This window comes from Tyto alba, unplaced genomic scaffold (assembly GCF_018691265.1).
Source record: "Tyto alba isolate M040663 unplaced genomic scaffold, T.alba_DEE_v4.0 Super-Scaffold_2, whole genome shotgun sequence".
Classification (NCBI taxonomy): Eukaryota; Metazoa; Chordata; class Aves; order Strigiformes; family Tytonidae; genus Tyto; species Tyto alba.
In genome coordinates this window covers 9,396,053-9,421,409 of record NW_024881282.1, presented here as the reverse complement: position 1 = coordinate 9,421,409, position 25,357 = coordinate 9,396,053, and the positions used below count along the sequence as shown (strand labels likewise).

Genomic DNA, 25,357 nt, shown 5'->3' with positions numbered 1-25,357 from the left:
ATTGTAGCCTTTTATGACATCTGTAGCTAACAAGGCTAAGCCTTTAAAGTTTTCTCTCCAAACAGAAGGATACAAATGACGGTTTGGTTTTGGAAAGATAAATTAACTTATTGAAAAAAAAACCTTTTATTAAAAATAAAAAGTTTAAACGAAAATAAGATATTTTTCTCCTCAAATTACCCATCTCTACTTTGTGTGTGTATATATACACAAACTTTAACATTTGAGTTTAAAGATTGATTATATAAGATTGTATAACATAAGTGTTCTGAATTCTTTGTCTACTAAAATCTATATTTTTGGATAGATGACAAATTTCTAATGCCATTTCAGTGCACATTTGGATAAAAATTCCATCAAATAATATTTCAATAAGTGTAAAATATGTTTTCACTTTAAGAAGATCAATAAATGTGGATATCATGCATGGATGTGTTTCAAACAATATTAAAATTCTGGAGGTTTGCTATCTAAACTGTTAAAAGAATTAAACACCTCTAGGCAATGGATAAGGGTCTCCAGCTAAGCTGTCAAGTTGAAACTGTCACTGTGTTCTTTGTTTAAAATACAGGATCAGTAACGTCAATGGAATGATCTACTCAAATGTGTTCAATTGTTTGCAAGTTTGATATAATTTATTTTGGAAAATAGAGGATTGTTGAGACACTGGCATTCATATTCTCTAATGCTGTTATGCTTTCACAACTTCTGATTATCAGAGTCATGGGATAAATCTGGATTGTCTGCATTTTAGAGTCCAGTTGTATAAATAAACAAAGCATAAGCTGTGTGTTGCATTCAGCAGATGTGAACATGCTTATAAGTACAGACAATCACAGTTATGTTAATGAAAATTGAAAATATATATCTGTTATAACTAAATTCATACAGCCCTCCTAGTGTGGACACATGTAAAGATGCTTTATATTGCTATAACTCCCACTTATAGTGATATAACTGCATTCACACTGACTTACATTGATTAAAACCAAATCACATCTGAAGTTAGTCACACTGGTTTAATTTTTGCAATTTAATGGAGGCGTGAAACCTCTGAAAGGAGAATTCTGCTTTTTTGCAGTGACTGGCATTTCAAAGATATGTGGAAACAAGCATAGATTGATAAATTATCATGAAGAAGACAGCAATTAAAAAAAAGTGTGTAAAACTATTGCACAACAGAAACACTGTCCTTCCAGCAAGGAGTGAAACAGGGAACAGGACTGTTGCATAAATTTTCCTACAAAGTCTTTAGCAGCCAGACTAATCCCAGACACACCTCATGCTGACCTTTCCACACACATGCACAAAACTTTCTGGGAGACTTTCTTCACCCAGTCCCTTGCTTACTTCATCTCCCAGCAGGGCTGCTGCTGGACCTGGTGATCCTGCTTCTGTACAAAGGGAAAGAGCCTCCACCTACCTTGGTCTCCTTCCCTCCCCGGTTCCTCACTCCCTTTTTCCCCCTCAGGCTGGCAGGATTCCTCGGGCAGAGCATGCAATCAGTTCGCAGGGAGCAGCCGCAGCCACAGGAAAGATGCAGAAGCACAATCAGAAGGAGCACCTCTACAAGCTCCTGGTGATCGGGGACCTGGGAGTGGGCAAAACCAGCATCATCAAACGTTATGTCCACCAGAACTTCTCCCCCCACTACCGGGCCACCATCGGGGTAGACTTCGCCTTGAAGGTGCTGAGCTGGGATGCTGAGACTGTGGTACGGCTGCAGCTCTGGGATATTGCGGGTGAGTACAGAGGAGAGCCCTTTGCCCCATAATCCATCCAGAGATAATACAAAAGATAGATTCAAATTAATTTGTACTAATCTCTAAATTGGAAGCTATGAGTGCCTGTGTGGTGAGGGAGAAGAGGAGACTGGGGAGAGAGAACTTTAAGGTTTACACTTTGGAAACTCCGTAAAGCCAGCAGACCCCCAAACAAGGGCTGTCAGAATGAAACCTGCCCTAACTGGTTTTTCTCCCAAGCCCTTAGATGCATGTGGGTACACAGGCTTCTCTCTCCAAATGCCCCAATTCTTCCCCTGCAGCTGCCCCTGTTCCGCTTCCCTCATTAGACTAACACATCTCTGTGATGGGAGGGAGAATAAAAAGAATTTCCTGTTACATCTATTTAATTTGGCGGAAGAGATGAGGGATTCAATAAGATGGTTAAAATTATTTTTATAGATTAAAAAATAAGGAAAAAGTATCACTGAGTTACTTTATCAAAATACCTTCCCTCTTCCTCACCTCCCTCTCTCTCTTACCTTCCTTCCTTCACCCCATGAAATGTAAACAACTTCTGACACACTTTGAAAAGAGAAGTGTTTCTACTTGGCAATAATCCTGGTTGTTAAAAATGTATTTACTCATATTTACTTGTCTTTATTCTAACATTAAACAAAAAAATGATAATTTACTCAGTTTGGGGAGAAAAAGAATAAAGAAGTCCATCTATTCTTGCATGCTTACATAACTAAAAAAATACAAAATTTGACACTGTTACTGACAGCGCTTCAGAGTTTTTATATTAGTTTCCAAATAAACCTACAACTTTTTTGCCACCTCCCTTAGTAGGAATTGATTATTTTTGATTCAGTCCACATAAAAGTTTATCTGGATGGCATATTTCACATGCTATAAGTAATCATTTTTCATTTAATTTATGTAGGAATCCAAGTACAGCTATAACACAATATCTTAAAGGAGGGCGTTTTAAAAAACTCAATTAATTTAAGAAGTTACATTTGTTAAGTAGGCAATAGAGGTGAACACTGTATCAGCTGTTAGGCAACTCTCAGCCTGTGGCCTGAGCTGTGGGTTCACTCATATAGTCTGGAACGGCAGTGAGTAAAACTAGTGAAATGAGAAAATTCTTGACATTCTTATCGGCGGAGGGAGTGCCTTTCTTCTACACTTAGCTGCCTCATGTCTGAGCTCTGAATTTGGCACCAAGATACTAAAACTTACGCAACAACACTGCTTTATGTAAAACATGCATAACCTCATCTTCTTTGCACATCAGTATAGTTTTGTGGTTTTATGATATTAGGTACATATATGCTCAGTTTTCTTTATTAAAAGTTGGAATAATGAGGAAAGCATTGCTTTTATTGCTTCCCAGTGACCAGTTATAATCATAAGTGCATACACATCCAGCAAAACTTTGCTGCATGAGAAAAAACATTTAATAGTAGTCTGAATGCATCAGGGACTTAATGTATTTGCATGCCTTGTTTCAGAGATTTATTACACTACTAATCATGTGCTGGTGGATCATATGATGTAGCTTTCAGTCAGGCTGCAGAAGCAATTACACCAAGTTGTAGTACTGAATGACTAGCATGCTTTCTGAGTTATCACACATGACAGAGAGAATTACAGCATAGTACTAAATTTCATATGAATTGCTCAATTCAAAGCATCTCTGTGAAGGTCAAGACAGTGGCCGGTAATAAAAAGAGTTGCTGTCTTGTTTTAATGACTTCCGTGTAAGGAGCCTTAGCTGTTGTTGGCTACACATAGGAAATAAATTCTGTAAGCAACACAGTGAATTTAGATGAGTGTGGTGCTGACATAGAAGTTATCACAAATAAAACATCTGGCTGATGAGAAAAAAAAAGTTATTTAAAAATGAAATCAAAGTAAAACTGATTGAAAATATGGAGGGAAAGGAAGTGTTTTATCCTGGCTGTGACTGGTCATATATCACCACTTGTAAAACAGAAATATGTGAGAATAAGAGGGAGGAAAATAAAATCTCTGGTCTCAGAACATCCTCTCACTTTTGGCAGAATCTCTGTTATTAGCTCATGTTTATCTTTGGGGATAAAGGAATACATTTTCAGTTTCTAACCAAGCTGAAGAATGTTGGCTTAGCATTTAGGACATCTTGAGTGGAAGCAAATTCTGCAAATGTATTAATATATTAATATATATGTATATATGTTCACGTGTTTGTGTGTGTGTGTGTGTGTATATATCAGGTATCATTTTAGCTCTTACATCCTCTCCTTCCCCCTCCAATATACAGCCAGTGACCTTATTACAAAGCATATTGTGTACTCTCACTTGCACTTCACTGTGTGGACCAGTAGGTAGTAAATTGTTTAAAATACTCAAGAATGTTTTAAGTAAAACTAGAGTCAAACTTATCTACAATATTAGTAAGATGTACATACATGGTGACTTAATGGGAAAAGTGATATACTCCAGCTGTGGTAGGACCGAGCAATTTACCCTTGTTTACCCTCACAGTCATAAGAAGAAGAAGCAAATTTGGCTCATCTGGCGCCATATCATTTCATAGTTAAATGTATGTTATATTTCTGTAACTTATTTTTCTGTATCCTGTATTCTTTAATTTGGTAAACAAAACTAGTGAGATTTAAGATCTAAATGCTGAAACTGCACTTACTTAGGTGAGGGATAAATGCTGAGGATAATGTTGAAATAAGGATAACTAAGCATTAGAAAAAATAATTCAGGGATAAGGTAGGCTCTACATAACATATTGTTACATTTAAGACCTGTTATTTTTTTATAAAATAATATATTCCTGAATCTATGGGTGTTAGATAGGAATAATTGGACAAAACTTCATGGTTTATGTTATCTGTAACAAAACACTGGCATTAAAATCTATGAATTTATGTCTGATTCAGTAAAGTGCCTAAGTTTCAAGTGACTGAATTTTCACTATTGTGTGTGGGAGGAGATATAGATCATAAAATTATCCTTGTCTTTAATTCCCTCACAACAGTTCCATTTTATTTAATTGAATGTCCCAAGGTTTCAGTTTTAGTGTTCATGTCCCTGTTAAAGTGTGTGATCACCTCTACTACTGTGTCAAACATCTTTAAATTCAGCTCCTCAGTCAGATTTTTTTGTTTGTTTGTTTCCTTATCTTTTCTGCTGTCTCTGTATTGGTATCCTTTAAATTCATTAACCTATTGTTAGAAGGAAAGCTTTAAAAGAAACATTCATATTTTGAACAAGGCTGCTGTGGTGGAGGTGGCCCTGCAGATGCAGGCTGGGACTGCTTTTGAAGAAACCAACTATTGCAGACAGCAGATCTGGGTGTATTTGCTATTCACTTCTCTGCAAGGCTGTTCTCAGTGCTATTGTCTACATTTCACATCCACACAGCCCTGAGATTTCTCTGAAGACAGGCTTTAGCTGCAGATTTACTGCAGGGAGCAGCTTTGTGAGTGTAGTGGAGGGCAGAGCGCGGCACTTCAGAGCCTTCCCCCTCCCCTGCTACTTTTTCACAGCCATATCAGCATCACCGTTATCCCTCCTGCTGCATTTGTGTGGGCTGGATTATTCATTGCTACCAAAAATACACTGGTTTGCTTTTAGAAGCTTGGTTCTCATCTCATAAAGAGTTGGACCAATGCACTGGATATCCACACAATACCAGTGGTGACAGAACAGGTTTTTTCCTTGCCCTGCAACTTCCACCTTCGAAACAGCAGTCTTTGCACAGATATAGGCAAATGTCTCTGCAGTTGTACAGTTTTTAAGACTGCTATGGTCCAGAAGGAGTAAATGAACTGTTCACTAATGCCAGGCACAGCACATCCTTAGTGGTTTAGGCTTTTAGTAGCTGCTAAGCATTGCAGTACTTATGCATAAATAAGATAGTCATGGTGATTTCTAGGCTAAGTTACCTTGAAATTACTGTTCTGAAAACATAAATAATTCCCTGGCTGTGATGGTTTTATTTCAGTATAGATTTGTGGTGGGATCTGTGGACCTAATCCTGCTGACAGCCTGTTTTTCCACATTCTGGGGTGGTGAACACCACCTGAAGGCTTGCTTAAATTTCAATCCATAAAGATTATGGCTTGAACTGAAGGGTGAAAATTCTGAAAGTTATTTTGAAGTGAAAGATAAAAAATGTTTAAATCTCTGCAATCTCCAGCTTCTCAGTGTTGATTAAATGCCCTCTTGAAAGAATGGTAGTTCCCAGAAGCTTTTGCCTCTTAGGATGAGGGATGGTGGCAAGAAGTAAAACCCACTGTAAAACTGGGCATTAGGCAGTTTTAATCAATTTTTATCTTGCACTATATTTTGGATACTGTGGGAAAGATGGTGGAAATTATCTGAGTTTAACACTTTATCATTAGTTTTTATAACTTTATCAGAGATGATAGTGGTTAGTGAAAATTATAGGCTTCTGTAAAAGTCACGCTGGCAAATTTATGTGGGGTACATCTTTATAAACTATGAAAATTCAGCTGTTGACTGATTTAAACCCATGAAATGATACTTTCCCTGCTTCAGAGGTGACATTGAGATTAGTATAAATGTGTAGGCAGCTGTCATTCAGACAAGGAGTCCTTCCCTTTAATGAAATCCTGTTGCTTTGGCACCTTGGTCTCACTGGGTTCACTTCAAAGTGGGGTAGGATTCATCTGGTTTAACAATTAGACATCTTGTACTGAACCACCTGAGTATAAACTACTCACCCTGGGGTCTCCAGGGCTTGAGGGTAGAGATTAACTACTTTCATAATTAAGTTTATGTAACCACTCTTAAATGTCTATCCTTGCTGAGAAGATGCCCTCTAAACATGTCTTCTCAGTCTCTGACTACAAAAGGACCCTAATCTTAGATACACCCAGGTAATTTTTTGGAACCTAGATTAGAGCTGATGAATCCCAACATAAAGCACTGTCTCAGTGGGTAAAGGCCATCAGGCTTGTGGGGTTTGATGACAGATGCCAGTGGCCCTGTAAGGGATGCAGTAAAGTACAATGGGCCAGATCAAACAAACATTTCACAAGTTTCTGACCCTTCCGATAAAAAGCAAAACCCATTTTCCCCAGTCTCTCTTGCAATAAAACAGATTCTAATGTTCAAGGCTGTCTGCAAGATAGCACTGAATACCTAGTTGTTGATACATTTTCTTGCCTAATTACTACCTAAGCTATTGTATTGCTGAAAACCTACGGCCAGATTCTGACACCTTTAATACATCAAACAGTGCCTATTTTCATAAGTAATTCTGCTAAATGTAAAAGTTTTAGGAACTTGTCTATTAAGTTAGGTATTTGTTCACATAAAGGAGAATCTTTGGAAAAAAGAGTCCTCCTGGATTCTTAGACAATATTCAGCTCTCTAAGCACAACACAAACATTAGAGATCAGTTTTTTCACAATGAAAATTAAATAAAATCAAATCCATTATGCAAATTACATAAAACTAAAAGTCTTTGGTTTACAAGCCACCACTTTTTCCATTCAAAGTTGCATAATGTCTTTATGCCAAGTATGATCATATGTTAATTGCAGCTGATGGTGAAAAAGACCACTTCAAAAAGGGTTTAGGCACTTTATTCAGCAAGCACCTTCATTCTTTCTCTTTCTTTGAAGTGAATGATAATGGAAATTGGTGAACTTTGCCCTTCTTCATAAAACAGCTTTTACAAACACAGTGGCTTTCCTGTGCAGTGAAAAACCTAAGTATCTGCAAAAACAGCCGAAAGCAGGAGGAGGAATCAGTGTCATGGCATTTACCAGAATTTTGTGGGCCACTATTATCCAGAAGATCACATCATAAGAGCCTTTTATTCCTCTAATAACTTTGATTTTTTATGATGAATGATTTTATGCTGCAAATTAATAATTGTCCATGTTCTGTGACATGTCCCACCTAGGAGATCTGTGTCCACATAAATATATGTAAGGCCCAAGTTCAGCTGTTCTTACATCATCTACATCTCATCTAGAGCGCAAACTTCTCAAGAACTTTACATGGGAAACATAAAGTATAACTGAAATACATTGTGCATCAAAAACTAATTCTATATGTTGCTGCTTTTCTCACTGCTAAGTTTCTAATTGGACATTGACTTTTGTTTGAAGGCACCTTCTTGCAGATGAAAAAAGAATTCCTCAACAAGGAGATTATTGAATAGCACATGACTTAGCCATTCATCTGATTAGACCACTGATAGGAATCATAAGATATTATAATAAAGTATAGCCATAAGAAATTGTCATTATGACCTCATATTTCCAAGAAATTATGTATTTCTATCTTGCTTTATCAATGGGACACAGTGTTTGTTTAAGGCAAAAAAAAAAAAAATCTAACATGAATTTGGAGAAGACAAACATCTGATTTTGGTTTCTGTATCATTTGAATGACTTCTTCCTTGCTGCAATAGCTAGTGCATAAAACCAGAGATAAACATCACAAACAGACGGTGTTGAGTTCGGTGCTGTTTCCATTAAATGAAACTGCATGGTCTGGAAGCCCAGTAATCAGCAGTCTTCACTTCTCAACCCAGCCTTACATTTGACAGCACAATTTCCATCAGATAAAACCTCCACAGGTAACCTTCCTAGGGTCAGAGGCAGACTGCCAATCTTCTTGTCTTCCTAATTTACTCAGAATTATGCACATTGAGAAAATAAGACTACAAACAGGTTTCCATTGAATGTTGTCTGTTTTCATATCACCTTTTCTCAGATATGGAAGCATATAGTTAAATATAGGTGTTGTCTTGCTTAAGGACTGCTGTTGTCATTAGATGTTTCAGGAATTTATAATTTTTCACAGCTCAGCAGTAGACATCAATGAAAATTCTATTTTTTTCACTTCAAGAAATATTTTGTGTAATTTATTTCCATTCTTGGAAACATTTTTTCAAAGTTCCCATGAAAACAGCATATATATTAACAAACCCACAGCTGATCAACATACCACATCTTGATATCGTGTTAATTTTTACACTGTTAATCATATAAAACTATAGATATTTACAAATTTCCATGTTTTAATATAATAATATACTGTTAGCTCACAAAAATACTGTAAGTAACTTCCCAGCAAACACTTAGAATTCAACAAATAAAACCATAAATCTTCTAAACAGATCTAGTGTGAAATGTTTTCTCCCAGATCTTTTTCACTGGAGAAATACAGCTTTTCATATTGCTACTGCTGTGCTATTTCTTAGAACATTTTCCACATTTGTAACACTTTAAGTTCGCCTTTCTCAACTCTGTGTTTTAGTTTGCCAGTAAAAGCAAATTCATAATGATTCTAATGCCTGGTATGGCTCCAGAGCTTATTTATGTTACTGTTTATTATTACCACTTGCATGGGATCTTCTTCACTTGCAGGATCTTCTTCATGCATAAGCATATCAGTTGTGTCAGATGTTACCCACAAAATAAAGCCTTATAATGCACACCAAGACCTCTGGTAGTGTCCAGAGATTTAGAAATTTGGCAGTTTAATAAGACTGAATACTGAAGTTTGATCTTGTCATAAGGTTATTAAATTTTCTTGAATGTTTGTTTGAAAACTCCTTTTTCATGCTATGCTCCCTTGCATTTTCATATAAATGAGTTTAACATTGTACTTATCATTGTTTAGACAAAGAATAGCTTTCCAGAGACAAAATGAAGCCCTACCTTCAGTAATGTTTTCTTAGAAAACCTGCTATATGAAATATTGTCCTAGATTGGAAGCAGTGATTTTTACAATCTGTAAACCAGTATTTTTTTTCCCCTCTTACTTTCTTCATCACAGGTCAGGAAAGATTTGGAAACATGACCAGAGTATATTACAGAGAGGCCATGGGGGCATTTATTGTCTTTGATGTTACAAGACCTGCAACATTTGAAGCAGTGACAAAATGGAAAGAGGATTTGGACTCTAAGTTGGTTCTTCCAAATGGCAAACCTGTGCCAACAGTCCTCTTAGCAAACAAATGTGACCAGGGAATAGATGTTCTTATGAACAACGGCATCAAGATGGATCAGTTCTGCAAAGAGAATGGGTTCGTGGGCTGGTTTGAAACATCAGCCAAGGTAATGTTTCCATTTATTTTTAAATGTTTCTCCAAATACAGAGTAATTGGTTCCTACAATATTTCACTCAGTCAAAATGTGTATCTTGGAAAGCTTCTCTCTTGCTGGAATTAATTAAAGGTGAATTTGTAAATTAAGTCATTATTATTTCTTTTAGGCCTTTTATTTCAAAGCAAATTATATGTGACATTCCGAAATGCAGCTGCTTTAATATGATAGGCCAGCAGTAAACTACATAACTTGTCAAAAACTTACTGTGTAATAGCCTGGGGAGGAAGATGACCTTTTGGAAAGGCACAAAAGTTACTTCTTTGGAATGATATGAGGATATTTTTCATAATTCTTAACAGTGACTATTATCTCTAAATATTTATGTAACCATTTTGCCTGAGAAATGCTGATATGAGACAATAGCTATATTGTGTTAGGTTCCCGAAAGAAAGTCAGCTTATCATAGCACTTGTATGATGGTTACTGCTATAAGCACTCATTCTCAGAAGCCTTTTGAAAAAAAATCATATATCTGTGGAGGAAGGAAAGATTGTCAAAATGCTGAATGAGTTGCTCTGAGGTTCATTTCCTTGCCTTGGAACAGATTTCCTGGGTTCCTATAAGAAAATGGAGATAAAAATTGGAAAGGGCACTGGGACTTTCAGAGTATAAAGGCCCAAGGTACAGTGGTGCTGTATATAAACTTGAGATTTCTCAGATAACCTCAGTGCATGTAAGATTTAGAGAGCTGACGTGAAATATTGACTTGAATACAACAATTCAATAGGTATTGTGTTTATTGTATTCTTCAATTATGAAAGCTGGTGTCATCATTAACAGCTCTGGGAAATTTTCAGACATTTCAAATGTAAACAGTTTGGTTCTGGTTTGGCCTAGACCTAGATTATTAGTAGACTGAAATCCAAAATGTTACATTCAATTATTTTAATTTCTTTTAAGCACTTTATGGAAGTTACTTAAGAACCTTTGTGGTGTATACTTGTATTTTACTTATCTGATCTTGACCCCTTCCTTATGCATTAATATTTAACAGAAGTCTCACTTGTAATCAGCAGAAGTAACAGCAGGTGACTAGACTGCCTCAAGCATTGCACAAACTCTAGGCTGAGATTACAGATTTTCAGTACTTAAAGGGGGCTTATAAGAAAGGTGAGGACAACCATTTTAGCAGGGCCTGTTGCCATAGGACAAGAAGTAATGGTTTCAAACTAAAAGAGGGTAGATTTACACTACATATAAGAAAGGAATATTTTACAATTATAGCAGTGAAACGCTAGCACAGGTTGCCCAGAGAAGTGGTAGGTGCCCCATCCCTGCAAACATTCCAAGTCACAGGGCTCTGAGCAACCTGATCTAGTTGAAGATGTCCCTGCTCATTACAGGGGCCTTGGACTAGGTGACCTTTAAATATTCCTTCCAACCCAAACTATTCTATGATTTTACAATTCTATGGCTTTGTGGTCAGTGCCTGTGCTTTCTTATCAGATGGGTCTGAAATCTAGTCACTGTTTCTTCAAAATGCCATTTTTAGGGAGACATTCTAGTCTAGGTCAGTGTGTAAATTACCCTGCTCTACAAACAGGGTACTTTCCATTCCTGCATATGCAGGACCTGGTTTGAATTCAGGTCTGTGGTTCTCTGCTGATTTGTGTTGGGTGAGGCCACCAGAATTCAGTGTTCCTCTCAATGATAACCTCAATTTTACTATGGACAGTATCTAGTTCTGGCTTAAGAAAGAGGCCAAGATCTCACATAACCTCACATCAGGTTCTTCATGATAATTATAGCAGAAAGCTAACTATTCAAGAAAAAAAAAAAAAAGGAAAACCCAAAGAATGAAGCATTTAGAATGGTAGCTGTCAGTAGAAGATGTGGTGAGTTAGGGGATTATTACAGGACAAACTATTATTACTTGTATAAGGATTACATATTCTGTCCTTTCCAATATTCCATTAGGTGTCTAAATATCAGGCCACAAATATCATGAAATACCTGGTTGTGAGCATTTGGGATCCAGTTCAACAGCAATGTGTAACACTGTAGACGGCTGTTTTCTTCAGAATTACTTTTTCTTCATTTCTGACATGTACATGACTCTACATTTCCTGGGGACAACAACTAATTCACTGAAAAACTGAGGCTTTAGGGCAAAACCACCACAAAAATCATGTGGAGAGAAATGACTATCAAATTGTTTTAAAATGCCTGCATCTAAAAGGCTTTCAAAGAGAATGAGAGGGAACAGGATGGACCACTGTTTAAGGGATACAGGGCCACAGTTTCATTATGTTAGGTTTGGATTAGCAAAGTCATGTGGTTGGTTACTGCTCTTTGGTCTATGGGAAAGAATTCAGTACCATGAATTCCATGCATCAGTCCCCAGCAAGTACCTATCCACCTCTTAAAAAGAACAACTATATTTATTGAGCCAAGGGCCATTTCAGGTCATGGCAGAGAACGAATGTACAAATTTCAAAAGTCACAGAGAGGTTTTACCATGATGATGGAGCCAGTTTTGGGAAGAACTATGGAATTATAAAGGACATCTAAAGTTTAAAATCATTACAACAGAGAAAATGTTTTCCAAGTTTTTCTAAGCCACACATAATTAAGATCTTGAGTTATTTTAAACAAAGGAACTATCTAGATTCTTCTTACTTTATTTAACTCAGAAATACCAACAGTCCTCAGATTACCAGTACAATCATGTAGGAACAGAAGCAAATCCACCAACGACAAGACTTGTCTTCAAAAGACACTGTGAGGGAGCAGTGAGAGTTGAGGACACATGACTGTTATCAGACTGTTCTCTGTTGCTATAGACTATGGGTTCTCTTATACTGCAATTCCCACACCTGATTTCCACCCAGAATTGGCAGGTCCTGACTTTAAAATGATGCAGAGTAATTCCACTAAAGATGGCAGACTCACAACGTTTAGGCTAACTTAGATCAGAATAATTTATCCACTTGGTCTAAGTTCTGAACTAAAACCTATGCATTTTTTCTAAACAAAAGTTATTATAACTGCTATTTTAAAATATTGGATGTTACATGTACTTGGTATTCTTCCAGCCTAGGGCATATTAAATAATTGAACTCAGGTCTGGGGAAAATAGAAACCTAGCTATGTTTGCTATAGAGAATAAAATCTTTTCTGAAACAGAGTAACACTGACAGAGAAGTCATCATATTGCAGCTAGCAGTTTTAGCAGTTCAAATAATAACTCTTTTTTGTGGTATCCTGGAATAATTAGATCTCCAGAGGTTTTCTGAAGACGTGCTTGGAAATATTATATCCTTCAGAGCAAACTGAATATGATTTATGCATTTTGGAAAAACAAAGGTGATTACCTGTAAAAATACATGATTTAGAACTGGTTGCCTTGCAGAAAGTAGCATGCTATATATGTACATACCATATTTCAAGCTGTCAATGGTTTGAAATTTTTGTCTGTAGCACTGGCACATTACGCCAAAAAACATCACTGTATTATTCCCTGGTGCTGTTTCTCTTAACAACTCCAGTATAAAATATCTGAGCCACCTAATGCATTCTCATGTATTAGTTTTGATTCTTACATTAATCTAAAGGAAATACTCAGCCTGTTCCAATCTTCTGCATCTTATAAAGATAGAAGAATTTGTTCTGATAGTTTGCCATGTAAGAAGGGCCTTGTTGGGCCACAGCAGAATGCAGTATAGTCACAAGTTATATATATCACCATATATCTGGTGGAGAGCCTGGTGTCCTTTATATATGCGTATTTAGTTTGCTCATATTGATTGCAGTCTGAAAGGCACATCCCCAGATAATCGCAAAATAACCCTTATTAATAAATTCTTTAACAAATTTCATGACCATTACTATTGTGAAAGATGTGGGTTTTTTAAAGAAAGGAAATTTTTCCTTCCTGTCACACACTAAATTATCCAGCATATGTCCAGAGTAACTGAGAGCTCCACTCACATTTCCAAGGCTTTACACTGTTTTCACCACTGTTCTTAGTTCAAAGAGGCTAGCTTTTGACTTGCATTAGAAAAGCAGCAATTTCAAGCTTATTATCACTTTATAATAAAAATGGAACTTGTGCATCAAAACAGACAAGTCAGGCAAACTAAATGTGTTTGAAAATACCTACTTCAGAAATAACTTGAAATACCTTATGACTGACCATAGCTGTGCTGTGATTACGCCTGAGTTCCTCTTTTCCCTGCTGTAATTCTGCTGCCAGCAGTACAGAATTGGGTGAAAAAAAAAAAATTAATGTTTTGTCCAGATTGACCAGAAGGGCTGCTAGCTGTGCTTTTCAGAACCTTACCAAACTAGGTTAAGCACACATCTCCTTGTCTGCTGAGCATCATGTCCTGGAGACTGAATGAACACTTAGTATCTAGCCTATTTGGACACATCATATTTGGACCAGTAAAAAGTTACAGAATCACTCCTCCTCTTGGAAATGTGGACAATAACATGTTCTTTCTCCAGTTTTTGTCTGATAGGCAGTCCACAATGTCCCATAGTGCCCAAATGCTGGACTAGGAATCAGGAGTCCTCTTCACCACTGATCTACTGGGTGACCCTCAGAAAGTCACTCTCTCCTCTGATCCAGCCTCTTCTTCCACAAAACAAGGACAGAAGTTCTGTTCCTCATACCAGTGAGTTCTGTGAACAAACCAAACTCTACTAGCCCATATTTAAGTCACAAATTCATCAGTTCTTCTGACTGGACAATTATTATGAAAGTTGAAAAAGACAAGCCACAGAGTAGATTTGCAGAGGAACAGGATATGTGGGCTTGATTTCCATAAAGACAAATGAGTTTTGGACATGTTTTTGAGTTAGGCTGACACACGACAGCTAATCTGCTAATTTGGTAAATTAAATCAAAGCAATCCATTTGAGACTGCCAGACCCAGCTATGGATGTATGGCTCCATACATAGCCTTTTAGATTCACTCAAAAAAAAAAGTCTAACCAATATGACTGCACAGAGCCTTAGAAAATATTTCAGCTTCTGCCATAAACTAAGAAATGAAGCTGACACCTAAGGCAGAAGCTTTCAGTTCCAATATACAGTATATCTCGGTGTAGAATCCTCTGCAGAATTTGTTTCCTGTAACTAAAAGAAGAGGAGTTGATTCAGAATATCCTACAGATATTAGAGCTGTCCTATAGCTCTCTGGGTCACTTTCATGAAACATGTTATTTAGTGCTGGCCAAAATCTGGAAATTCACAGTATCACAACATTGTTGAGGTTGGAAGATCATTCAGCTGAACAATTTTGTTGCAGAATATCCAACTGTCTAGAAAAATTCAATCACAGAAATTATCTTGTTCTTAGGGTTGCAGTCAGAGCAGTTCACATCCATGAAGTTTATGTTCATGCATCCAGATGTCTTTTAACTTGTATGGTTGTGTTTCTAGGAAAACAACAATACAGCACAACATCTTAATAAGGCTCTGCTGCCAGGGGTTTCTGAGGGAGCTCTTCTAAGGGAGCGTGTGGAGCCATTCCCTCAGATTGCTTGTTCCAGGGGAGTGCAGGTTAAAACATCTTGGAAGTTATTTCCCTGCTCCTGGATTTTAGTGCATTATAGAAATAAAATGTGAAAGTTGTGTAATTCTCTCTAGGTCCCCATCTAATACCTGAATAATTCTGAATTTGTAAATGTTTACTTAAGGGAAGTCAATTTTCTTCAATGCCAGTAGCAGAGTCTAAGATCATGTCTCTAAACGGCTTAGATCTCTCCAAGTGCCCATGTTACTTAGCTATACCTGCATACACATTGTTCTTCACCCTGACTTTGAAGGTAAGACTCAGAAGCATCAGATTCAGTCAGAGAAAGAAACTACCAAAATGCAGAAAGAGAGCAGTTTTATACCAACAGACAAACAGACAGACAAATCTAAGATATCTCCACGGCAAAGAAAAAAAAGTTTCATCTGGAAGTGAGACAGGCCCATAAACTAGCAAAGGCTTTTTTTCTTCTGTAAAGAGCTAAAAGCCAATCTATTCTGAGGGATTTATTTCATATATTAAAAAGGAATGCTCTAAATGTTAATGTTCTGCATCTGCATTAGAGATGACAGATAAAGGGGAAGGCAATCCAGAATGCAAAGCAGCTTGCTGGGCTTGTGTACTGCTTCAAGATACATTCAATAAAGTATTTATTTTCATTTCACTTGATTGCTGTTACAAGGCTATGACATCATTTCCTACAGTAATAAGTTCAAAGGTTTTAAATCATGCAACAATCCTGCTCTGCCCCGAGTTCCTGTACTTTCAATAAAATTGCCCTTTAAAAAGATATATTTGAGGGAGGTCCATCTACAAAGCAAATTGTAATTTCATTTGTGTATTCCAGTGCTCCTTTCCGGCTTTCAAAGATTGCTCAATTATTTTCTTTGCTTTGCTTTGTTTGATAATAGAATAAGGAGTAGCATGTGCTGATTTTAATTTTTGCATTCCTTCTTGATGGAATCAATAGAAAGACTGACTTGGGTAGTCAGACATCATCACAGGAGCTGGGTTCAGGTCCTTGCTCTGGCAGACACTGGCAGGTTGATGCAGTGTAAGTCACTTAGGGCTGGATTCACAGCTTAGTTCTTGCATCACCAACTGTGATAGTGTCTTTCAGGTGCTGTAGCTTACTGAGGGACAAAAGTCACAGAAATGGTTTAGGGACCTCAGGGGACAGGAAAGGGTGAGATGCCCAGGAAAGGATTTCATAAAAACTAGCACACTAAATCAGAGTGTCAATGGGAGAAGTAGAACAAAATCAGGAAGAGGGGACTGACAGCAACAAAGACACCATAATATGGGTAAGAACCTTCCATTTTCATCTTGCAGTAAAAACTCACCCACAAGCCTTGGGAAAGAAAAATGTTGCATTTCTACCTTACCACGAGTAGACTTCAAATAGTATTACAGGTAGACAGATCTTCCCCTGTGTTTAGAGAATTGTGAAGGTAAAAATGACTTCAGAGGAGGTTGTAAAACAACTTACAGCACTACAGGTGCATCTAGTACCATGTCAAGAGTTAGATAGCCCCTGAATGTCTTGATGTTCAGAAGTGGCTTCACCAAGGAGGCAGAGTAGACCCCTCAGTATGACCTAAAGAATTTACTCAGAACATGAAAAGAAGTTAGTAAAAAAAAAAAAAAGAAAAAGAAAAAAGTGAAGAGAGAAGAGGAGAGAAGAGGAAGAGAAGAGGAGGAGAAGAGGAGGAGGAGAGGAGGAGAAGAGGAAGAGAAGAGAAGAGAAGAGAAGAGAAGAGAAGAGAAGAGAAGAGAAGAGAAGAGAAGAGAAGAGAAGAGAAGAGAAGAGAAGAGAAGAGAAGAGAAGAGAAGAGAAGAGAAGAGAAGAGAAGAGAAGAGAAGAGAAGAGAAGAGAAGAGAAGAGAAGAGAAGAGAAGAGAAGAGAAGAGAAGAGAAGAGAAGAGAAGAGAAGAGAAGAGAAGAGAAGAGAAGAGAAGAGAAGAGAAGAGAAGAGAAGAGAAGAGAAGAGAAGAGAAGAGAAGAGAAGAGAAGAGAAGAGAAGAGAAGAGAAGAGAAGAGAAGAGAAGAGAAGAGAAGAGAAGAGAAGAGAAGAGAAGAGAAGAGAAGAGAAGAGAAGAGAAGAGAAGAGAAGAGAAGAGAAGAGAAGAGAAGAGAAGAGAAGAGAAGAGAAGAGAAGAGAAGAGAAGAGAAGAGAAGAGAAGAGAAGAGAAGAGAAGAGAAGAGAAGAGAAGAGAAGAGAAGAGAAGAGAAGAGAAGAGAAGAGAAGAGAAGAGAAGAGAAGAGAAGAGAAGAGAAGAGAAGAGAAGAGAAGAGAAGAGAGGAGAGAAGGAAAAAAAAAATCTGAAAGTCTGAACTGCAGCAATCATCACAACTCCAGTGGTATTTTGTGTAGAACAAAAGCCATAAGGGAGATGATAGTTAAGGCTTTTCAACATAGAGACCTACTGAAAGACACCATCTCACTCTGTTTTGTCACCTACTTACCTATTTGTTCTTCTTTTTTTTTTTAAAAAAAAAAAAAAAAACAAAAAACAAAAAACAAACATAATTAATTTTATTTTTAGGCATAATTGGGGCTGTTTCCATGTTTCAGTACAATTAGTAAGATGTCTGTGATTATTCCTCTCTGTCCAATCTTACGCTCTGATTGCTGTTTTTTTTTTGTATTTTTGGGGTGAATTTTCACCTGCTTCTTTTTCTCTGTCCTTCCCTCTATTGCTTTTCAACACCTTCTGCTCCCTAAAATTACTAGGTCTCTGGGTGTCTGTGTTTGGATAGCAGATCACCTTCTACGGTCTGCGGCTGCTTCACTGCCTAGCAGAATATTGATTTTTTTTTTGCAAAACACACTGTAGAAAGAGAGGTGCAGAAATCAATATTTCATTAGACAGACCAGAATACAACAATATCTGATCCACAGACCTAGGGCATGGAGTAGACACTGTAGGATTAAGGTTGTGAAAAAAAAAGCAATAGTAGCATCAGAAAGGAAGAGGCCAAGGCATAGAGCTGGGACAGCAGGAGTTTCTTTGTGGACATGAGCACAGGTTCCTCGCAGCGAATGACTTAACATGTCACTTCTCATATGTATCATGTACTCGTTGTCATCTGAACCATGGGAGAAGGCTGGAACCAGACACAAGCTCAAAAATAGATGTGCTGTCTTCCAGGATCACCCTTCCTCTCTTGCTCCCCTTGTATCCCAGCAGAAATTTTCATCCACACAACTTAGACAGTTCATATAAATGTACAGGATGAGAAAATTCCTCTCTGATCTAACACACATTACAGACAGGACCTTTTATTCCTTTCCTCCCACGCAGAACAAAAGGCAGAATTCTAATCTCATGGGTGCAAATGCTTTAAAGAGTGAATCCTCACAAACCAGCACAATTTGCTTGAAGAAGTAGGAGCTCAGTCACATAAACTTCATCAGGCACACCTGAAGGGATGGTGCCCTGGCAGAGAGGAAGGTGGGCACGGACTGAAAAGCTTTTCAGGTGGAATAGCCATTGATGGGGATGATCTCTATCTGTAATCCTACTGCACAGATACTCAGTTGATCTGGGCAGACACCTACCAGGGAAACAGCAAACTCAATCTAAAATGAAAGGAATTAAGGAATATGGGTCAAATTTGGTAAATAATTTCATTAAAAAGCATAAAAAGCAGTGCAGAAAAAGAGAAGCTTTTAATTTTCATATTCCCAAAATGAAATATTTAGACTTTTTATGTCAAAACAATACTTGCATGTTCAAATTTAGCTTTCTTCCCTCAAAAAGCTATAGAGGTTTAAAAGGAAGTTTAATAACCCTGTTTCCCTTTGGTTTGAGCTCTGACTGAAATAAAACAGCATTGGTTTCTCCTTCTGATTTTTTAGGCTTAGTTCTGACACATGGACTTCCATCCATCATGAGTGGGGATGTGGGAAGTCCATCTATACCCATTTTATGCTTTTGTGGGCTTGGATTCCCTCCCCCTTTCCCACTCTTATATAATGCTGATCTTAAGCCTCTGACAAAGAGGGCTTCTGTTAATACATCTGAACATTAATCAATTGGACACCATCTCAGATAGTCCCTAAGACATTATTGAAAAAATTCGTGCTGCCATCCCAAGAGAGAAGCAGCACGTGGGTAAATTAAATGCTTATCTGTTCATTAACAAAGGAAAACACAGTGCAAAAGATTTTTAAGTGTGTGGATTTGTTCAATTAACAATCCTGTTTTGTCTTCAGCTTTCTAAGCAGTATTGAGAGATATTTGTCATTGTCTGTTTTTTCTAATAAAATTTCACAGTGTTCTGAAAAAGTCTTTTGGTGCATGGTTGAGGAATTTGCTTGTCTGGTCTGAGAACCATGTGATCCAGTAACTTTTTAACATCTCAGTACAGAGCTGATTCCCAGTTCTATATTACTTTCTAGGGGTTAGTATGTAAATGAGTTGTCTACAGATTTGTTTTTTTTTTTACAACCAACTGATATTCTTTACAAGTCAAAGATCAAATATTTAAGTTCACTTGTGTAGTTGAAGAAACCTGTGAAATCTTGGCACTAATTAATATTTTCAGTTAGATCCCCAGATTGCAGCGCTCTACTGTGGGCAAAGGGATGGTCAGTGGAGTTTGTGGAGGATTGCCATTGATTCCAAGGGGATTAGAAATCAGTCTCACAGATCTATTACTTTAGCTTTTGATCTTCATCTAGTACTATTTCTACTGAAACTCATGCATGTAATTTGATTTCTTTTATAGATGAACTTCATACTTAACCATCTCATCTGACTTTTTTTGAACATACACATACAAAAAAAAATGTTTTACATGTTAAATTTTACAGGTTATTTTATTAATGATGCTGAATTGATTCTGAGCATTTGCTGAAGACATACTTCATAGAATTGTTTGCATGGGTGTTTATGGTCTCAGTAAAACAGGCTCCAGATTCACCTTGGAAACCTGGGTAATCTTAGATTGCAAATAAAAACATAACCTTTAGGCAAAAGGAATATGTGCATATGCATAAATATATACATACATATTTGTATGCATTTCTGTATGTATGCATGTGGGGGTGTGATACGATTTCCCAGAAGATTGAAGCTACAGTGAGGTTTGTATCTCCTGTCACATAAAATAAGTAATCAATGCCAATAGTTAGAACAGAAGAGTGCCTTTTATGCCAGAAAGCCTGACTTTTCACTTCAAATATTTCAGTGGCTGTCATTAAAAAAAAAAAATCCTTACTCAGTAGCACTGATTATTTTATATGCTGTGCTGAGCTGTGTCTCACTGTTCAGGCAGTTTCAGCTTTGCTTTTTCTATGGGGTTGGTGCGAGTTTAACATGCTGTTGAAGTAAGGAGTATGTAGAAAAATACGTGCTTTGCCTTTAATTCTAAACCCCTAGAACAAGGATTTCTGTCTTACAAATGAAACCAGTGGTAATACATCTCTTTTGAAGCAGTACATTGGAGATAAGACAGACTCAACAAAAAATAAGGGATGACTCCTGTACCCAGGGCTGTATCAACAGAAGTGTGGCCAGCAGGTTGAGGGAAGGGATTCTCCCTGTCTACTCGGCTCTCATGAGACCTCCCCACAGTGCTGTGTCCAGCTCTGGGGTCCCCAATATAAGAAAGATGTGGACCTCCTCGAATGGGTCCAGAGCAGGTCACGAAGATGATCAGGGGACTGGAGCACCTCCCTACTAAGGACAGGCTGAGAGAGTTGGGGGTGTTCAGCCTGGAGAAGAGAAGGCTCCGAGGAGACCTTAGAGTGGCCTTCTGGTACTTAAAGGGAACTATGGGAAAGCTGGAGAGGGACTCTTTATCAGGGACTGTAGTGATAGGACAAGGAGTAACAGTTTTAAACTGAAAGAGGGTAGATTTAAATCAGATATAAGGAAGAAATTCTTTCCTGTGAGGGTAGTGAGACACTGGCACAGGGTGCCCAGAGAAGCTGTGGCTGCCCCCTCCCTGGAAGGGTTCAAGGTCAGGTTGGACGGGGCTGGGAGCAACCTGGTCTGGTGGAAGGTGTCCCTGCCCATGGCAGGGGGGTTGGAACTAGATGGGCTTTAAGGTCCCTTCCAACCCAAACCATTCCATGATTCTATTCGATGATTCCATGACTCCAAACAACATAGAACTTCTTTTTACTCTTTAGTGAATAACTTGAGATTGTATCATTTATTCAATTAATCTGGTTCATCACAGGTTTCATTGTAAGCATTGTATATAGAAATCTTGAAACTATGGAAAAGGCTTTTAAAAATAAATGTTATTGATGACTGTAATTGCTGATAGGTAATTAATAATTTGAAAATCAGTGTAACCGTTATTCAAGCAGTGGAATATGGACTCTGGAGTTTTACTTACAGTTAATTTTTGAAAGCTGTTTATTAAGGAAAGTAAACTTTTGATGTTGCCTACAGAAAAGCTTAATTATGCATAGGAAATGTGCAGCATAGTGTAATTAATATTGACTAATCAACCTCTTTTTCTCTTTCACTTGCAGGAAAATATAAACATCAATGAAGCTTCCAGATGCTTGGTGAAACACATAATTGCTAGTGAGAGTGATCCAGTTCAGTCTATTGAACCAGATATTATAAAACCACACTTGAATTCCTCCAAGATTGTCAGTTGTTCAGCTTGCTTTAAATCCTAAGAGACTTCCCGACTATTACAAGAGCTGCACAACTATGATTCACAATTTATTCAAAGTACCCAGCCTGCCCAGATTGTCCATAAGCAGATTGCCATTTTCTCAAAAATATACTTAAATTTTTCCATATATTTTTGACAGCTAAAATTTATTATGAGCTTTTTCATTGATAGCAATATTCAAAACTGTCTGGCTACTGGTCAAATAAGACTCATGATGATGGCTGTGTTTTCATGGTTGGGTAGCACCACCAGTGACATCAAAATCTGTTTCTTTGCAATGTGGTTTCTGAAAACTAGTATTTGTGATGTGACTGCAGCAATACCCTATTTGTCCATTGGTCCTCCATCCTTTCTTTTCAATACCTTGGCCAGAAAACAATAATCATTACACTGTTTTGTCACCCCTAAAATTTGAACAATCTTGTTTCTTATGAGGAAGGTGATGATGACAATAAAAATATAGCTGTTCAGAAAGAGACAACAAGAATGTTCCCATTCCAAGTTCAGTCTCCTGCATAAAGTGACTGGCAGGACTGAACACGAAACAACCCTTCACATCATTCAGTTCTCCAGAAGATCTCAGCTCCTGAGACTGAATCCTGATATAGTACTGGCTCATTCTTTCTGAAGAGTTACATTCTTATAGTTGTTAGCATTGTCTTCAGATGAAGTAAAATAAAACAAGTTAATGTTGCAGGGTGGCAAAGCAGAGAATAGGGGGTACAGTCTCATAGGTGAAGCAGCTGAGAGTTTTCCAAAAGGTTATATATGTTATAAAGCCAGCCTCTCCTCTGAAAATTACTCATTGATTTTGTTCACGTCTTTCCATCCTTCATGTCTCAAATGTCCCTGTGTGTTTAAACTGTGTATATTCTATAAGTCCCTCCATGCATCCTTTCATTATGTTGATTCTTGTGGGAAAATTCACTATCCACACTATAATGTAACAGCTGAACTTTCCAGGAATACATCTGTTGAATAGCAGGGTATTCGCTTTCTGAGAACACAATTATATGAATAATAACAGGAAGCAAAATGAAACAGTCTTAAGAAATGTTCCTGGAATAGGTGCAGAATTTGTAGAGCTGTCCTGCAGAAATTAAATGGTTGACTTTCAGAGTCTCACAAAATATGCAGGTTGTGGAGTCATTCAGACAAGTGTGTCTAGACAAGAAGTCTTGACATCTGGCTTCAAGCCCCTGCAAGACAAACTTTGCCTGTCTCTTGCTGTAGACAAATCACTTGCATTTTCTGTTACTACTCAGCCTTTTCCTTCCTAATCTGTGAACTCTCAGTGACAGGAGCTGTCTTCTGAGATGGGTTTCTCTCCTTAGAGATGTGTAACACTGTGGAGGGCAGGAGGCAGAATCTCATGATGTCTTGTGTTTGCAGACGTCACTGCAACACTTCACTGAATACGTAGTTGAAAATGAAGGATTGAAACTCTCAAAGGCTAGTAAATAGGTGCTGTCTATGAAAAAATTTTTAAAAAAATCCTCAAGCTGACCTTATTCTGTGAGATTTATGGGGTTTGTGTGTCTCTAAACATCTTATTACTTGGCAGTGTTAGGTTTATGGTTAGACTTGATGATCTTAAAGCTTTTTTCAAACCTAAATGATTATGATTCTATGATTCTATTACTGAATGATCTGTTACTATATAGGCACTGCAGAGGAGACCTGGGGACAGAGAGATAGCTCCTTATGTGCTCTTCTTAAAGCCTTAAATTGATATATTTGTGTCACAGAATTTTAGAATAAGAAAGCAAGGTCTGTGGTTTTAAAAATAAAAATTCATATCCAGAATTAATCCGCACACACACATAGATGTAAGGATCCATATATACCATGAGTTGGCTTTTTTTCAAGGAGAGTAATTTTCATGTTGTCTAGATTGCAGTGTTATCCTTTAACATCCTTTTTAAACATCCTTTAACTCCTGCTGTGATCTAGGTCAAATACCTTAACATTTCTGCCTCAGTTTCATCATCTGTAAAATAGGGATTGATGTACACACCTACCTCACAGCGCTCCTTGAAAGTTACTGTTGGCACTGTGCTTTGAAGATATATGTTATACAAATGTCAAGCTCTATTAGTGTTCAGAATGAAATATGAGTGCCCTCTAGCATAAATACATGGTGCTGTAATGCCTTAATGTTCTAAATCTATACAGTGCTTGTCTGTGCTGCAACAATTAGCTTCAATTATTCCACCTCAGTTAACCTAGTTCAGGTTATGAAGCAACATGTGACTGCATGGGATGATTAGATTAGCTGCAGATGGGTTGCAAACGGAAACTGTGGCTGCACAGATGTCATGGCGCTAGTTTATTAATCTCAACAGCAAAGCTGCAGCTCAGAACTTATGCCAGGCCAGCTATTTCAAATTTAAAGCATTGTTTAAGCCAAGTTGTATGGATGCCTTTTTAAGAATAACACTTAATTCATACCTTGAGTCAATACCGTGGGAAGCACAAGCACCTAGATATTCAGATGGCTTCTAAAGGGATAAGTTTTCATCAGCTGAACCCCATGCTTTACTTATAAATCTGTATGCATCTGGTGAATCAGAAGAAGTTGTAATTTCTTCCAAAAATTATTTTGTGCCCAACGTGCAACAAACTTAGCTGTTGCTAATGTGTTTTAATTATCTTCAGATCACTTGTCTTTGGTGGCGTCTAGCCAATATTCATTAAGCACAATGGTAACTTCCACAAACATTTGAGAGCTGTGGCTAAAAATATGGTATAACAGAAATATAAAAATGACATAAATAAAACACTTAAAGGACATATAGTTTGGGTTTGGGTTTTTTTTTGGTCTGTTGTTTTTTTGTTTTGTTTTGTTTTTTTTTTTTTTTGTTGTTGTTGTTGGGGTTTTTGTTGTTATTGTTTGTAATTCACTGTGTTGTATAAACCTGCTTTAAACTATGAACTCATCATCTGTTCCCCTTATTTCTGTTGTATCAGGTTTCACTGCAGTCACAGTTCTCGGGCAGATTTTCCACATCTGATAGATGGTGGTCAGAATTTGGCCAATTTCTAGACTAAGGACTATATGAAGTATAAGTTCTGAAATCATACATATTTACATCATAAGAATTAGAACAGTATCATGAAGAATCAGGCCTCCTTAGGAAGTTGTATAATTCCAAATGTTCATTTTTATTTGTACTGAAGTGATAAGAATCTGTCAAGTCTCTTTCTATAATGCAATAAATGTGTGAATGCCACCTGGGTATCCAGCAAACAGAACCTTTTTAGAAACAGTTGTCATAAACAGACCAGAATAAAAGCTTCAATTCCGAATTAATGAGCTCAGTTTGTGCCAATACCCTTTCAGGAACAAATG

The 25,357-nt window shown here is 37.4% G+C and overlaps 1 protein-coding gene across 1 annotated transcript; it reads left to right on the top strand.

Annotated features, from left to right (window-relative positions):
- The first annotated feature begins 1,376 nt into the window (after positions 1-1,376).
- Positions 1,377-24,809, top strand: RAB38 (RAB38, member RAS oncogene family). The gene is made up of 3 exons (XM_009965521.3): positions 1,377-1,742; positions 9,546-9,826; positions 21,854-24,809. The coding sequence occupies exons 1-3, from the start codon at positions 1,538-1,540 to the stop codon at positions 22,004-22,006; spliced, it is 639 nt and encodes a 212-aa protein (XP_009963823.1). The 5' UTR covers positions 1,377-1,537; the 3' UTR covers positions 22,007-24,809.
- Positions 24,810-25,357: the final 548 nt, after the last annotated feature.